This window comes from Liolophura sinensis, chromosome 4 (genome assembly GCF_032854445.1).
Source record: "Liolophura sinensis isolate JHLJ2023 chromosome 4, CUHK_Ljap_v2, whole genome shotgun sequence".
Classification (NCBI taxonomy): domain Eukaryota; kingdom Metazoa; phylum Mollusca; class Polyplacophora; order Chitonida; family Chitonidae; genus Liolophura; species Liolophura sinensis.
Window position 1 is genome coordinate 14840723 of NC_088298.1, and position 18436 is coordinate 14859158.

At 40.0% G+C, this 18436-nt stretch overlaps 1 protein-coding gene across 1 annotated transcript; it reads right to left on the reverse strand.

The window, feature by feature from the left end:
- Nucleotides 1-1873: 1873 nt before the first annotated feature.
- On the reverse strand, nt 1874-18436 carry LOC135464669 (beta-1,4-galactosyltransferase 3-like). Its single transcript, XM_064742160.1, has 8 exons — nt 18302-18436; nt 12634-12877; nt 10446-10678; nt 9323-9510; nt 8329-8451; nt 6582-6677; nt 5829-6017; nt 1874-4835 (listed from the first exon to the last, which is right to left on the reverse strand). The coding sequence occupies exons 2-8, from the start codon at nt 12827-12829 to the stop codon at nt 4811-4813; spliced, it is 1050 nt and encodes a 349-aa protein (XP_064598230.1). The 5' UTR covers nt 12830-12877; nt 18302-18436; the 3' UTR covers nt 1874-4810.

The window sequence follows — 18436 nt, forward strand, 5'->3', positions numbered from 1 at the left end:
TTAGGTTAGGAACGTAGGCCTACAGCTAAGCTTTGGGCTACATCGCATGTGTAAGTATTTTGAGGTTTACCGTCGCACTTAATGTTTCAGTCATAGGCCTACGACGAGGAAGAGTCATTAGATGTGTGTGCATGGTATAACACCTACTATATGTCTTCTTGAGGCCTGGCGAGTCCTTTTCGCCAAAGTGCAGCCACCACTGAAGTATCATGCTAAAGACACCAGACCCACCCAGTCATAATATACAGACACCAGCACAATCAGTCATGTTCTCTCAGTGCTGACCGCCAAGCGAGGCTGCAGCAAGTACCATTTTTAAAGCGGCATCATGTAAGAGAAAGTTTATTGAATACAACTTTAAAGTGAATATAAATTCAGCCACTGAACCTGATTTAATTAATAAAGTATTATTCCAAAAATGTTCTAAAAATATTTCATATGCAGCAGACAGTGACGCTTTAGTACCTCTGCCAGCCGCCAGGGGTCGCTGCACCACAACAGCTTTACGGATCACTGACCAGACAGACTGTCGAACACAGATCACGTACACGTGTCAGTGTTAATCTCACTGCGGGATCTGTTGAGGTAAGTGTATGCAAGTGATGACTCTCTCCATGTGCAATTTCATTCGCCATTATAATAAGGCACTTTGAAAATTAATTAAATATTTCTGCTAAAAACACAATTTTATTGATAAAGATTTCTCGAAATATTTAAAGAAGTTCACCTTGATTTCCAGTAACATAAAACTATCCATAAAACACAACCATGTGCTCCATAGATCGACCCCGACACTGCTTGTAGATATGTAGTCTAAAAAGATCGAGATATTGTGTCATTTTGAAAGTGGTATTATAACAGTATTTTCTGGGTGTAGCACAGATTCTACCCAGAAAGTGTAAACTCTAATAACGAAAATAATTTTATAGTCCAAAATCCATTGTTGTTTCGTATAGTAAATTGTGGCTGTATAGCACTGTTATGCTGTCCGCCTTGAAGAGTGTTTCGGAATACTTCTGGGTAGGTCACGCAGGCGTGGTATCATTATAGACTCCATGTTTAGGATAAAAATAATTAGTCACTTTTCATTTTACATCAAAGGAATAGGAGTTTAGAGATATGGTTTATGGTTTGACTTATTAAAAATCGATACCAACAGGCCGAAAAAGCCCACTTATGCTACAGGCACGATAACAACGGTAAAGATAAGACACACAAGTATAAAACTGGGCAATCAGCCTAGAGATAAAGTCCTACCAACACACGCTCGTCGCCCTTCCAACCACACACCACGGGGATCTGGGTGGGGTGAGTGTGCAGGCCCACCTGACAGCGACGGAATTCCGCCAAACCTACACTTTTGACAATTTTAAATGCCTCCGGGAACTATCTAATCAACGTCAAAAGATACGAAGATTTGAAACACAAACACTTTATATATTAGTCTAGCAGAAACTATCACGGCAACATGAGGTTTACATTTACTTTCGAAATGACATTTGACTAAAGCCAGGGGCCTCTGTGGCTCAGTTGGTTAGCGGGCTAGCGCAGCGTAATGACACAGAAGCCTCTCTCCAATACGATCGCTGTGAGTTCAAGTCCAGCTCATACTGGCTTCCTCCCCGGCCGTACGTGGGAAGGTCTGCCAACAACCTGGCGGATGGTCGTGGGATTCCCTCGGGCTCTGCCCTGTTTCCACCCGCCATAATACTGGCCGCCGTCGTATAAGTGAAATATTCTTGAGTACGGCGTAAAACACCAATCAAATAAATAAATTGATTAAAACCCGTAGGTAACCTTGTTTTCAAGAAAATAACATTGCCACAAATGGACGGTTTGGTCCTTAACTTTAAACTTAGACGGAACTCTCTCAAATATTTTGTATTAATGTCTTTTATTCGATATATTGTTTGTGAGTACTGGAACTAACGAAGAGTATCACGGCACCGCCGGAATTTAGGACCGTGTGGATGAAATAAGCCACATCTCGACAGCACCAATGTTAATTTAATGGGCCGCTGAAAGAAAATGCAGCTCATAGCCAGCTCGTGGCCTAGAATTATTGCACATGTAAAAAATTTTACACCCCTTATCACACAAAAATAGTAAACAATCCTCATTATCTAGCCACTTATTTGGTGACGTCATGTTGCCATGTTATGGCTATCCAGATTGACGTCAAAAACCTAGGAGCTCTCCCGTATATGTATACATATGTATATGAAAACATGATCTTTTCACATCCTTTTAAACAACGGAAGCAATAAATACAAACACAAGTTACGCATGCGCTGTTTCAAAACAAGATGAGTCGCAATCAAAGATTACGAGTGACCTTATCAACCCATGCTTGCTTTCGATAATTATACAGTACATCATTCATGTATATTCAAGTAAATTCACAACGCAATCCATGAAATTCACGTTAAATGTTCAACACACCAAACTATATGCACCAACCACAAGAGTTTAACATACTCGATGTAATCCATCAATTTCATGATTATCCTCTAGCTAATTCTCTCGGAGGCGGTAGATCCACGGTCAATCCTGGGTTGGGTCACACCTAAGACCTTAAAAGAGGAAGCTGTAGCTTCCTAGTTTAGCGTTCAGCATTAAAGGAATGGTGCAACGACTGGTTGACCCGTATCAGTATAATGGCTTGGGTGGGGCTGCTTACTTGCCTTCGGCAAGTTCGCTCAGTGAAGCAGTACTAGATTAAAAAAAAGGGTTGGAAATCCATGCATGTGAGTAACGTGTCATTAGAGAGGCGGATTGTTTGTGTTTTCTGAAATCACTTCCTGCCTCATCATCGTGACCCCAATGACCTCAGCATTGTTAAAGATCTGTGTTCAAAATTTCCTGTTAGTGACAGTGATGTAAAAGGAAATGTAGAGAGCGAAGCATGCGCTGTAAGAAGTGTGGGTTTCACTAGGTACATGTGTCGTCAAACTGGACCCACCGAATTGACGATAGTTATATACCATGACATCACTGATGTAAATTATGTGGACGTAAACCATGACCTGTATTTATTTATTTGATTGGTGTTTTACGCCGTACTCAAGAATATTTTACTTACACAAAGGCGGGCAGCGTTATGGTGGGAGGAAACCGAGTAGAGCCCGGGAGAAACCCACGACCACACGCACTGATGTCAGTTATGTCAGTTTCTCCACTATTTAAATATACCATCAAACAAAAACGTCACTCAAGACTTTGGCAGAGGCATAGAAACTCAACTCTCAGTTCAAACATATAAAATAAATGGTCATGGTCAATAGCGCAAAGAAAAGTTATAGGTAACAAGCGCCATACTAAAGTTAAATATAGAGTGCAATAATTTAAATAAGTTACCTAAACAGCACAATATCACAATAGTATTTATTTATTTATTTCACTTGTGTTTTACGCCGTACTCAAGAATATTTCACTTTTTCGACGGCGGAGAGCATTATGGTGGGAGGAAACCGGGCACAGCCCGGGGGAAACCCACGACCATCCGCAGGTTGCTGACAGACCTTCCCACGTACGGCCGGAGAGAAATCCAGCATGAGCTGGAACTCACAGCGACCGCATTGGTGAGAGACTGCTGGGTCATTACGCTGCGCTAGCGCGCTAACCTATGACAATAGTAAACGTACACAGGACTCTCGTTACACCAGAGGTCACCCCTTTATTCCCTCCAATGCTCACGTTGGCATCTTTCACTTCAAATACATAACCAATGAAGTACTAGTGCTAGCGGGGCTGACCAATCAGAGTGCCGGTTTTTAACATCTATTCAGAAACATAGTCAGTATGGCCATGTGACGGAAGATATGTCCTGAGAAATACCTATTTATTTATTTACTCATTTGACTGGCGTTTTACGTCGTATACTCAAGACCATGAAAATAGAGAAAGAAAGAAAAGAGAAAGAGAGAGGACTGCACTCTGCCCTCATTACCACAAAAGACAGTCCGCATGTCATGAGGCTATGCCCGAGATTGTTCTATGTGTCTTGGAAAATCCTTTTCACGCCTAGTCAACAGTAGACTAGTTTTTCTCGACTAGATACTAATCATCGTTGGATACAGCCATCATTTATTAATTTATTTCTTTATTCTTACTCAAGAATACCTCTCTTATATATCAGCGACCAGCATTATGATGGCGGGAAACCGGGCAGAGCCCAGGAAGATATCCACGACCATGGTAAGAAATTCAAAAGGCCATAAGAATCGGGACAAAATGGTCTGTGTTTGGGTAAAATAAATACTTAAATAATGACAGTTGTTTCAGCAGGTAGACTATATTAAAATACACCTCTGTTAAAAACGGGCCGATATGATACTGTTAAATGTACAATAATATATTGCATATGCCACATTTGCCCCGGACATTGCCAAGAAAAACTTTTCTACATATCTGTTGCTGGGTACCGTATTATGACGTCAACCAAGATTTAAGCAGCCCAACAGCTAAAAGTATTGACCGGAGTGCCTACATGAATCGTAATAAAATAATATAAGCTTTTGTATCGAGCAAACGCAAGGCACTTGGTATCGTCTGCTGTAAAACAGTTAATTTAGCACTCACCTACATAAATGAAGTGTCACTACATTCGCTCATAAAAAATAGCAGATGAATTGCAATCAACTTGATTCCCACAGGTATACAGGGAAACAAAACAACAACAATGACGTTTGATACAATGGAAATCCGTACACAGGAAGTGATGACGTTTTTCTCCCACACGGAAACCCTGGCTTATCATTGGGCGATCGCGAAAATACCATGTGACACGAATGGAGATCAGCCTTCTTGCTCACGGATAGTAGAACTTCAAAAACCTGAAATTGTCGGAAAAGGAAAACTGTAAGTGATACGCAAAAAGCGTAGGAAAATGATTAACTTGTTAAACGAAAAATACCATCTGTATTTATTAATACGTAGTGAAAGCACTTGAAAAATCCAAGAAACGTAACATTAAATCGAGATAGTGCTAAAGAAAGTGATATACTACAGAAATAAACGAAAAATGAAACCTGTATTATTTCGTTTTGATGGCATTTATATACAGTCTAGTAATTTATTTCTTGTAGGCTTATGTACGCTATTACCATAGTGCAGACGTTTGACCCGATTGACATGTGGTCAGCTCAGGTAGGTAAGAAGGGTCTAGGTACTAGAATATGCTCTAATTCAAAGCTAGCATGCGGTGCAAGCAAAGGATTAGCTGTTCCAACAGCGTTTAGCACCTAAGATAATTCCATACCAGCAATGTACACCAGAATAGGTTTACAGCAAAAAGAGTCAGGGTGCATGATACTCTCTAACCATACACCCCCCGCAAGGTGTATTTAATCCATACATTTATTTGTTGAAAGAGACCCGGTTTTTCGATACGAGCGGGCAAATACTCGCTTGTCTTCGATTGTATACGAGATAAAAGCCTGGGCCAAAAAAAAAGACAGAGTACAAATTTTTAATAGTCAAAAATGGACGTGTGGAATAGAGTGCCCGGCGTAAACCACAGGCCTCGGGGCAAGTTACTGATGAACTTTCCCACATGTAATGTACATATATGGACACCGTATTAGTGGAAGACAAGTGAACAACGGCAACAGGAGCATGGTCCACCAAGTAAAGTCACCAAGGCTCCCACAAACAGTAAAATCTGTGGAGTCTACAAATTCCGTCCGCAATGCCGGTTTTAAACCCGTACGACGTGTGTCCTGGTGACGATGACCTAGGCCATGGCCCACTCTCATATATGAACAGACACCCTATACTGAGTACGAACATGGCCAACAATAAAACACGTGTTTATGGAGTATACCAACCACCAAAGTGTCTCCCTTGTCGTGTCTTTGGTGGGGTCTATCATATGGTTGTCGGATGGGCCCAGGTTCACCGTGACGTTCGTGTACAGCGTTAGGTTTGTCTGCTTGATCACGGTGTAGTTCATACCATACGGCGCATTCAGACCGTCATGATACCAACGACCACGCCAGCCTAGAAACAGCTCGTTCCTGTTAAAAACACGGGCACTTATTAATTTACTTACTGATTCATTTATTCAGCAACGAATAAACATATCATGCATATATCAAGATATACTTATTTGATTTATATTTTTATTTTATTGTTGTTGTTTTTTTTTTTTAAGAATTTCGTACATATACGGTGGAGGACATGGTGGAGGAAACCCGAGTGACCGACGTAAATCACCAACAATGGTTGGTGTGGGGTAGAGCGCTCGGAGTAAACCACGGAGCTCTGGCAAACTGATGATGAACTTACCGACATGTGACTACAGATATGCACACCATATTATAGTGGAAGACAAGTCTTTAACATATAATAAACAACGCAACGGCCACACAAGCCTCGTTTACCATTTACTGCAACAAAGGCACGACAAGTAGTGAAACTGGGAAAATCTGAATTCTCTGCCCATGGCCAGGGTTGAACTCTCACCTTGTGACGGTGTCCGCATACATTAAGAAACACACAGGTAGTCTATTACGGTCACGCTAAACATTTGCAATGAACAAACTAACCCAAAGAGATATATAGCGTTAGCGGATGCTTACCCGTGCTCGGCCCTAGAGGCTTTGGTATGACGGACCATCTTATACCGGCCTATGTGCTCGGGAGGTCGTGTCAGAAGCAATCCCTTTTCTTGAGTTCTGGAAGGAGGAAAACAAGAAAACAAAAAAGGATTAGTCATTAGCTGTATTTTATTCGCGGTTATAGAAATCCAGTTACGAATAAAATTGTCCCTACTTCAACATCTTCGAACGTCCTTTGAAGAGTCATGTATCTAAGTGTGAAAAGACTCTCGTATACCAGACGTCAACCAAAATAGAGGCTCAGGACAATAACCACAAAACCAATACCCTAGACAACTTTCAACTCAAACCATGAAAGAACTAAGAAAGTATATAAAGTATGAAATCAAAACGAACTCATGCAAAGGGAAGATGTCAACAGTTTTCAACGATGCTGGACGGACGCAAGAAACGTTCTGGACGACTGGGTGAAATCAGTATCAAATCGTGCACCATGCCAGTTGTTAAGTCGATAATCAAACTCAGATTCGCTTCAACGGAAATTGATCATATATCATAGTGGTAATCAATAATACATGATTCTTCTTGTGATCTTTGCGTGATACTTCAGGATCAACTGTCTAGAATTCTATTCACAGGTAAATTTGTAGGTCACAAACCCACAAAAAAGACTTTGTTCAAGGTTTTGTTAAAGTTTTAGGTTTTGTTAAGGTTTTAGATCAAAAAATGAGAATAAAACCCTTACTGAGATAACTCGACAAGGTCCGTATTTCACCAGTTACGTCTGACCAGTTGCCAGCTAACACATTGTCGTCGCTGCTCTGGTTTTTCTCTCTATCATGTACGCCTGTAATTATATTTGCTCACGCATAATGCTGCTAATCTGGATAGACGAATAATTAGAGCTTCTGTTTCATTTGATTTGCTATTTTTCCATAACTCTGGTTCCGACCAATCAAATCCAGACTTGTACGATATTGTACGGCAAATAGTCGCAGGTAACTGGTGAAATATAGCCTCTAGTCATTCTAACGTGGCACTTTTCGTGAGCTGATTTCATACAAAGACATCCCGACCATATAAAATGTCACAGACAACATTTCAACTTGAACGAATATGATACGATCGATCATAAATGCTCACCATCCAATTAGCATTCGAATACGATGGGCGGCTAAGAGTGAGATTAACATCGATAATCATCAGTCCCATTTTGCACACGTTACGCTTGTCATGTATTCTGGTACCGGAAACCGGGCAAAGACCCAGATGAAACCATTGCCAAACTCCTGATGCCTGGCAAAATGCCCAAAGCCAACGCTTGGATTTGAACCTGCGACCTCACGCATTGGCCACTACTGATGTTGTGTGTAACTGTTGTCCGACTTACTAATACATTGCAAACTTACGTCACAGCACATGAAACTGTTCTTGAGCCTACACAAAATCTTGCACAAACAACCAATTTGAATACAAGAATATTGCTGAATTTTCGTTTGCGCGTCTCCTCTGGGGTTATAATCCCTTAGCATACAGAGAGTGTGGTTGTTTACCTGTCTTGAGACCAGGACGATGACATGCGCACTAATGAGCTATGATGAAAGCTACTGAGGTTTGTTGACAGCCTCAAAGTTTTAAGTTCATTGTTCTTTAAGTTGGAACGCACCTTCATGGTCTATATACGAGTGTTACAGGAATGTCGGACTTCAGGCTTATACTCCAGGAAAAATTAGAGGCAATTCAATGTGAAAAATTCAAGACAACGTACCTTGCTGATAGATCATCGTCTTCGTTTCCCCAACCCCAATACATATTGGAATACCCGTTAATTTTTATAAAATTCTTTCGATTCATGGCAATTACTCCTCCAGCATAGTTATAATACATCACACTGCAAAGAAAGCAAAAGAAACTAAATAAATAAGTAAATAAATAAAACAGGAGTACATGGAAGTATATCATAAACAGTTCATTTTATATACACTGAAACCTTCCAATCGACCTGGTAAACAAATAGATCCTGACCTGAGCCCGAATCGAATCATACCTAAGACTTTTTTTGCGACCTCATGGGTCAGAATAACACTACAGTTAAACGAACAAGCAAATCGAAGCAATAAGTGAAAATAATTCTGAAGGATCACAAATTGAATCTGCACACAAAATTTGATCTTATCGAAAAATATTTGGAGCAGTTATTGGATGGGAGGCTACGACCAATCAGAATCAAGAAAACCGTTGAACATGCAAAGCTTAGGCACGGATCGGGTTAACTTTCGAGCCTGATCATAGTTTCCTCAAAGTTAAACGGTAAACAAAGTTGTACTGAAATATTTGGAACGGAAAGCGAAAGATCAATGATTTGAACGGCCATAAAATGAACTTGAGCAGAAAATTGAAATATGACAAAATTAATTAAGTTAATGCACAGAAACCAACAAATAGATCGCAAAACTTAATCTGAAGCTTTACAAAATGAATTTCACACAATATCTTACAAAAATCTGACAATGTCTTGAGCAGTTGTTGCACGGTCACACAAACATATTCACATCCTGTGCGTTTTAGGATTCTGCTCCAGCTACTTCTCAAGATATGGGCAAATTACAGAAAATCTGATCCGCAGATCAAGAGATAAAGTAATTTCCACTGCTCAAAAGAGGGCGAGAGCGTATAAATACATTGATGTCGATAGCAATTTATCAAGCGTCATTAAAATAGAATGACTGAAAATGCTATGTTGTTATCACACTTAAACTTACTGGTATCTCATTTCATCAATGGCAGAAGATAAATGACGGGCGTCTTGATCACAGAGATAAAGGTTTTTGTCGTTTTCAGGAATGAGATCAGTGTCATGGAAAATAAAACAGTCGAAGTGTCCTACTTTCAGGGCTTCTTTGAAACCAACGTTCATCAGCTTTCCTCTATTGAAGAGATCGTTGCCAAACTGAAACATTAAAGAGTTACTGAATGATTAAGGTGGCTTATGCTAGATACATCAGTATTATATTTTATGATATAGATCAATTGCCTTAAAGTATTTAATGACATTATCGCTGTGATATAAACCGCAGTTTTTAGACATCACCGGTCTAGAGTTGTCAACACATTAAACATACAACAACAGTAGGCCAGTGTTTTCAAAATCTTCAACCATATATACGATATCTGCGTGGCAAGAAATGGTACAAATGCACCTCAGTTACGATTTTATTGGTACTGTTCGTATAAACACTGCAGTGGTATTAAAACCGTGCTATATCTACAAAGTTCCTAGTTCCGGGTTAAGCCGAATTGGAGACATACTTGCAAAGAATAGCCTCGTAGATCTCCTCGCTATGATTACACGTTATAATTAAGGGCTGAGATGTTTTGATGAAAGTTTAGACAATTTGAATGTAGGCGTTTGACAGTGAAGAAAATGCTGCTGCTTATAACAAAACAGGTTCAGGGGCCACTTGCACGAAGCCCTCTTAACGTTAAGAGCACGTAACTACCATGGCGACGTAATGCCCACAGAGCTGGCTGCCAGGTTATTTACGTGCTCTTAACGTTAAGATGGCTTCGTGCAAGTGGGCCCTGCTGTGGTAATTAATTATTTATTTTCTGTTATTTATGTATTTATTTGGTGTTTCACCTAGTGAGCGAGATAATTTGACTTACTTGAAGGTTGTGTGATCTATGAGTTTAAAAAAGCAACTACTATTGCTAGTTACCTGAAAAACACCTTGATATAAAGCTAAAGCAGGATTCGAACCCACTACCACAAGATTCCAAAGCTCCCAGATTTTAGGCCGAATCTATGGGATAACTTGATCTGTGCGGGGATCTTTTATAGACCTCCAGATTCGTTCTGATCACGGTACAACACGCCCCACCCACCTGCTCGATTACAAATATTCGGTAGTGAATCCTCTGTTTCTGTAACATTGGATGAAGGCGATTCAACAGAATCCGAAGGTGCTGCTCACGGTCTCGGTAAGGAACAATTATTGCCACCCTCTGCAGAGATTCACAGTTGGATGGTTGCCAGGTACCGCCTTCTTTTACATCTGTGTTATTGTGTTCTATCGCACAAAAGGTGGGAGAATGGAAGATATTGATCTTGGCCAACCCTGGAACAAAGCAAAATGAATGAGTTATATATCTGAGGTGAAAAATACTCAAGGCCAGGGAAGCAAAGTTTTTACATATTTTTACTGGGTATTTCATGCTGTACGCCTAGCCATATTAGCAAGCTAGCACATAAACTTTGTCATTTGAGCCACTGGCCACTTCATTGGTCCACGAATAGTTGATGGTCCATATAGGCGCGAAGAGCACTCGGTTGGACAATGATTAAAACTGTAGTGAGACTTATTTCGAACTTCTTCTCACCATTTCAAATTTCAACACCATGATGATGCATATAAATCTTCTGTCCTTTGTAAAACGGAAAGGCTGGCTGGCCGCCGTCGTATAAGTGAAATATTCTTGAGTACGGCGTAAAACACCAATCAAAATAAATAAAAATAAAACGGAAAGGGGCCTCCGTGGCTCAGTTGGTTAGCGCGCTGGCGCAGCGTAATGACCCATGAGTTTCTCACCAATGCGGTCGCTGTGAGTTCAAGTCCAGCTCATGCTGGCTTCCTCTCCGGCCGTAAGCAGGAAGGTCTGTCAGTAACCTGCGGATGGTTGTGGGTTTCCCCCGGTCTGCCCGGTTTCCACCCACCATAATGCTGACCGCCGTCGTATAAGTGAAATATTCTTGAGTACGGCGTAAAACACCAATCAAATAAATAAATAAATAAGTAAAACGGAAAAATATTTCACACAATTCATATTGTTGCAAGGTTACTTGGTCTAATGCAAATACTTCCTTTTGACCTTTGTAGAAAGGGGGAATTACAAAAGTTCGTTTCCACAAATGTCCCAGGCTACTTATAATGATGTATATGTACACAACTTATTTCGTCCTCTGTAAAGCGGAACAGTATTTCACAGAATCCATTTCCACAGCCTTGCAAGGTTACGTCTATAATGATGTCTATACGGCCTCTTTCCGCTATACAAGGGCGGAATTACAAAAGTTCATTTCTACGCCGTACATTGATGTTTGTTTATAATTTTGTTTTTTTTTGTTTATATTTTTCTGCTTCTTTATGTCCACACCCGGGTAACTGACTGATTATGGTTGATAATACAGAAAGGTTTATCATCTGTAATGCGAAATAGTAAACGGCTCATTTTTGATACTTTATACATTATAATGATATATCATTGATAATGATATATAGAGAAAGGTTTATCCTCGATAATGCAGAATTACAAAATCTCATTTCCACACACCATACATCGTCATGCTTAGACTGTTTTTATTTATGACTTCGGTTTAGCAGAATTGCTCATAGAATTCACTTCCACATCATTGCAATGCATGTTCATTATTCAACATGAATCAAAACAGGCATAAAACAACACATGTTGTAGGCATATTAAGTGCACTTAGCTAACAGCTACTTAACTTGAAGTATGCTTCATAAGAAAGACCTGATTTATCATTTTAATGCTAGGTATCTTAATGAATCTTAAACAACGGTGAAGAGTTCAAAAGTGGTACTGTAAAGATGAATGCAAAGGTAACAAATGGGTTTTAAGCGATGGTACAGCTACATGATGGTACAAGAGTTGAGACAAAGATTAAAACGTGTTAATGTGTCAGTTTTGGCATGAAGATAAAAAAAAAAGCAGATCCCAAAGGAATAAGTAAGAAATAGTGCACGACTGGTGCATAAAGCTGGTCAACAGTTTTCAGTGATGCGGGTACAACAGTCGATTTTCTAGTCATAACAGTGATCATAGTCGGTAAATAGTTTCCATATCGAATGCAAACTGATTACTACTTCTCTCTTACATGTTACTAGCCCTACTATTTACATGTATATACTGTTTCTTGAACATTCCTTTGGGAACTTGGCATGTAAGACGGAACAAAACTCTGTACGCATTGTAGCAGGTATTGCCCATTTCCCAACTTTTCGCCTATCTCTCAGCCTTTCACTAATTCAGACAAAGATTTTTGTGCACTTACCTAAAGAGTCCAGGTCCACCAAGCATTTGCCCATGTTCGCCTGGTCTGCTCTTAAGCCTTCTGTAATGCTGTGGTAGGGCATGGAGGTTTTACATTGGCTTCGATAGTTGAAGAGGGAGAAAAGCACCAGACCCACGTAGAGACACACCAAGAGAAAGAGCCCCAGGGCTTTCAGCCTCCCAAAACGGAACTGCATCACCAGTACGCCGTCTGAACCTTATAAGGAGAGTGAAATTTTTGCCCACTTTCAAAAGAAAAAAAGAGAAAAATAAAAGAAAATATAAAAAGGCTATAGCATAGAGGGTAAAACCAGAGCAGCGACAAGTAGGCAAATGGTCACATGTAGACGATGGAATTTTCAGTTTACCTGAATTAGGGTATTAATTGTGCTTAATTGGTACCACCTAACACGCTCCCTAGCACCATGACTACATATGCAGTGAGGATAATTGCGATATGTTAGATGCCACTGGTCTAGAATAAAGCTGGTCAGCCAGCAACCTGCGGATGGTCGTGGGTTTCAGCCGGTTTTCTCCCACCATAACGCTAGCCGCCGTTGTATAAGTGAAATATTCTTGAGTACGGCGTAAAACACCGATCAAATAAATAAATACATAAATAGAATAAAGCTTCATGCCCCGAGTTTCTTGGAGATAAGTGTTTTATTAGTGTCAAGATCATCGCATTTCTATGACGACGATCAGATTTGTTTGAGGAAAGGCGGGATGGGGAGGGGGATGCCAAGCATCTGACGTAAAACCGTAGCGTAATGATGGATCAGTTGGATTCACTCTAAATTTATACTATGTCAGTGACCGTTTTTCACCAACTTGTTCCTCTTGCCCGTTACGAGTAGGAAACTGGCCTCCCAATTTCTCAATCACTACAGTATAGGTCTATCACATATACCGCTTGGACATATCAAGCAGCTTTACTTAGCCCAGTCGTATACATGACGAGTAAAAGCAGAGCACCAACGACAGTGTGACAGTTGTCAAATGGTTACATGTACACAATTGGTGAAATCCGGCCTCCTGTCGATTTACATCCGTCAGGGTTTTACTTTAACATTTCATGTAAGGGTTTAAAACACGGGAACTATTACGAACTCTAGCACAATGGCTTATGCAGAATTAGGTGGAAAAAAACGCACGACCTTTACTTAAAATGTTGTTAACATGTTCAAAACCTACGCACGCCAACAAATCTCATATTTTAGTCGCTGCTATCTAGTTGACCCCCAAAAATTCATTTCTTTAAAGGTGGACACAAATGACATTTGTCAGAAAATGTCCATATTTGTCAAAATCCTAACGTTGTCCTTATTTTTACAACACAACAAGCAAAACAAGCACCCTCATCGACACCATCATCCGCACATAACAGCAATGTAAAATCATTTACACACCATAAGCGGATAAGATGTGCTGGAGTCATAAAGATGGAGTGTCCCATACACAAGTACACGAGATTTGTTGCACGTGATAATTTACACATGCACATGTTTTAAGCCTTATTAATCCACATTACATGTGAGCGCAACCCACAGTGCTAACAAGCTTTCATATGTGCAATGCAATTTGAGGTGCAGTGCAGAAGGTTGAAGAAAAAGCAATAAAAGTGTCTAGAAAGTATACAGCTTGGGGGGCTAATTTATAGTAAGACGTGTGGTCAAATGAACCGTTTTGGCTACAGTCGTGTTACAGAGTGTAATTAAAATAATGTACATAGATATTCTATTGACTATTTAAACAAATATAAAGTCGACATGGTGTTAATGTATATGCGAGATAGTAACTATACCTCTTTCGGGATAAGGCGTTTATTTGCAGTGACACCCAGATTGCTATCTCCCAGCAGTAAAGTGTGGCTGTTATATCTGTCGTGTGTCCAGACGCAAATATTCCGTCTGTTCAATGTATAAATTGCAGAACAAAAAATAGTATCCAACAGTTTTACTGTTTGCACCACATAAGGATTTTGAATTGTCTGTTGGACAGTTTCGATGAATCTATGCATTGAAACAGACATTCGTATACTAGCCGTCAATCAACAAGGACGTTTTGGGTTAATAATCGCTAGGCATATTCCCAAAACGACGTTTAACACAAAACTACCAAAGAACAAAGAATTATGTAAAGTACGGAAATAGGATGGAATCATACACAGAGAAGCAGTCAACAGTTTTGAGTGATGTAGGAAAATCGAAAGGTATGTTTTAGGCGACTGAGTGAAATCAGTATTCAAACCCGGTACCATGCTAGAATATAAGTTGTCGATAATAAATCATGTACCTCAGTTGCAATTGTTCGCATATCCAACGTGGCCATATAATTCAACACGATGAAGATACAGCCCTTACGCAGAGGTTAGACGGAATTAGACACAATCATGAGATGCTGGAAGCTTTGTCCATATTTCCTTACCAAGAGAATTATACTCATTGTAGAACTTTAGAAACAGAGTGAAGGCGTTTGATGGAATAGTTTGACACACAAGTTTTTGCAGCAATAACTTGTAACGTTGACAGAAATCGTCGCACAACACGCAGGATCTGAGGAATGCTACATGGTGAGATATGTACATGCCTTATGTACGAGCCTTCGGTATATTGCTGTTCAAGTAAGGATAATTTACAATGTCCAAACTGAAACTATATACCGTTTAGTGAATGAAAACGATCGGGCCTGGTGAGGATTACTCTTTAATAGTTTCTGCATATAGTCGTATTCATACGAGAACAGGTATATGGTCAGGCAAAATGGAGGCACAACTGGTACCCATGGGAATATACACCGTTGATATATGGTTTCCCCGAATTTGACATTGATATCTTTAATGAGAAACTCGGGAAATTCGATTAACAACGAAACATTCCATGAATGTTGCCTTTGGCGTTAATTTAACGATGACCATTTTTATGGAAAAAAAAAACACCGATACAATTAGTGATGAAATTCTGTCAGTTAAATCTGTGTGGGAAATTGTAGTATAGAGACTAGAGAGCGATTAAGTAGACCGTCATTCAGTAGGTGGCAGCTGTTCATCATGCGACAGAGTTAATTTTCAGGTCTCGTACCACAGTAGGACCACAGAGTTGGCTTGATATTTTAAAGAAGGTGATTGATTATCTTCATGTGTAACGACTCTGCGTTGTTTACAATTTTTATGTTGAGCAGAAAGGAATTCCAGTCAAAAACAGTCGCAGGAAAGAAAGTTTCTCGAAAGAATTCAGTTCTACATAGTAAAGGTGTGAATTTGTGAGAAAAACGTTGAGGATAATGGTTTGTGTCAGCTGTCGCTTGGGGCCAACGAAGGTATGGTCTATGAGTAGGCGAATCGTCTACTCATTTCTGTTAAATTGTCTCAAACATCGTCTGCGAATTCCATGCTAGGTCTTATAAATGATTTATACATAGCTCCTAAACTTTAACGATCTAATTTGAATTTGACACGACAAAATATTGCTGATTTACTTTCGGCTGTAGTTATTATATTTTCAACGTGCATATTCCAGGAGTCATCACTGAAAAAGACAACACACAGGTGTTTATGTGTAAGCGAAATGTTTACTGCTGTAGGTCTAATGTCAACCGATCAGTTAGGAGGATATCTGCGTCTGGAAACAAGTACAGCTTTTGTCTTATCAGGGTTGAAATCGGCAAGCCACCTCTTCGACCAATCTTCAATCTGACGTAAATCATGTTGAATCTAAGCGTCGAAACAGACATTCGTATAACATCCGTTAACCAATAAGGACGTATATATCCAACGTGGCGATCGCATTCAACACAATGAATATAAAGCCGATATATGAGTGTTTAAAGCCAGCAGATAATCAATATACGAAGTAGTGAATTAGTCAATCCTTAATAGCTTCTGCATATGGTCGTATTCATATGAGAACAGGTAAAAAGGGGGGAACAATTTGTACCCATCGGAATACTTATACACTGTTGATATATGGTTTCCCCGAATTTCACATCGATGTTTTTAATGGGAAATTCAAACATCTCAATGAACATGGAAACATCCCATGAATGGTAACCTTTGTATGTAGTGGAAGTGAAGAAGGTTTTGTTGCCTCTGACGTTGATATAGCGGTGACCGGTTTTACTGAACACCGAAACAATTAGTGATTAAGTTCTACCTATTAAATCCCTGTGAGGAATGGTAGTATAGAGAGTGGAGAAATCTCAAGCAGATATATCCTTATACGCTATGTGTATTAGAGCGTCTAGTATAGTAGAAAGGTCACGAGAAAGGACTGATGTTACCCAGTAAGTGTGCCACCTTAATACAGATTGGTTGACAAGAGAACAGTTGGACTGACAGTGAAAAGGCCCTTTTGTACATTACATGACTTTTTCAAGGATATATCAAAGTATATCATTATCATGTATCAAAGGCAAAAAATAATGTTCTGCTTAAAGAAAAAAATCCGCGTTTAACATACTAGACTCGCAAAACGACCTGTTCAACATAATGTAAAACCACGTACATGATCAGTAGTGTGTTTATCTTATCACACTACTGTTTTAGTTAAAGTTTTACTAAGTTTTAGTAAGAGAAAAAAAATTCAAAATCATAAATGACTTTATGTGTTTGCTCCGTTACATGCCACAGTACGAGCCAGTTATTTGTCGATTGTAGGCAAGTCACGAGAAAGGACTGATGTTTTTTCAATAGTTCCTCCACAGTATAGGTCGTCATGGAATACGTGGTTATTACATTTTTTAGAATTTTTTCTTCAGTTCAGTTCTCTACGGTACGATGTGAATTTAAAAATGATTTGTGATGAAATGAAATGAGAACGGGAAATGTCGTCGTTCGTGATACTCACAGAAATAGAATTCGCAGGTCGACGCGCAGCGTCGTCTGTGTTAAATTCAAGACCAGATATGCGCACTTTCCACAGCTTCATTGCTCAGGTCTATCGTATAATCAAGAATTCTTAAACTTCATTTTAATAGCTAGGGGCAACAGTGTTATTGAGGCCAGTAACTTTTGTTAGTGGCGGTGCGGTGGTAGCCTCTGTGGCGACAATAAATGTACTCTAAAGCGAGTAGGGGCGTGTGGTGGCGGGGTGGCGGGGTGGCGGTAGCCTCTGTGGCGATAATATATGTACTCTAAAGCGAGTAGGGGCGTGTGTTGGCGGGGCGGTGGATGCGGAAAGCACGTCTTTGGGCTGGTGCCCTTTACCCCTTCGTTGGCATATCAATATACCAGGTCAATGTATGTTATAATACATTTCCGAAGCTTTCAAAAACTTGCTCCCAACACCGTCAACATCCCAGGAGTGCGTGAAGCTGACCTGCTCGCAGTCTCTCTAAACCAGGCCGTCCTAACCTACAGTTGAGTAGGCTTACGGCTACGGTCCCCTGCTTAAGGAGAGTAATCAGGTGTCAGATTCATTCGTGGAGCTAGCTCTCCTATAGTGTGTATTGAGATGCCTAATTGTTGTGCGATTAGAAGAAAGCTCCGGATGACAGAAATGAGTCCAAATTTAAAATTAAATGAAAGGAGGTGAAACATTTTCACGAACAGCTAAACATTGCTTAAAATAAGAGGGAAACTAGGTCATGTAGGTTATAGATGCATATGGCTATAGCTGCGTTAACAAGCTATAGCTGGTAGTGCGTGCAAACGTTGTGCCGTGTTAGCTTACCACGTCGACAGGCCGGAAACGTAGCTCTATATGGAACTAGGATGCCAACAAACCATCGTGTAGCCTTCCAAGAGATTTAATGATATTTGACACCAAAACATCAGGTCTTTCAAACCGAATACAAAAACATCCGTC

Excerpts from the sequence above, each read along its gene's own strand:
- LOC135464669 (XM_064742160.1), bottom strand. The coding sequence starts at position 12,829 with ATGCAGTTCCGTTTTGGGAGGCTGAAAGCCCTGGGGCTCTTTCTCTTG. Across the intron at positions 10,679-12,633 it reads GGTGGACCTGGACTCTTTAG|GGTTGGCCAAGATCAATATC; the intron begins GTAAGTGCACAA and ends GCTTTGTTCCAG. Across the intron at positions 4,836-5,828 it reads ACAAGGGAGACACTTTGGTG|GTTTTTGAAGTTCTACTATC; the intron begins GTTGGTATACTC and ends CGACAATTTCAG.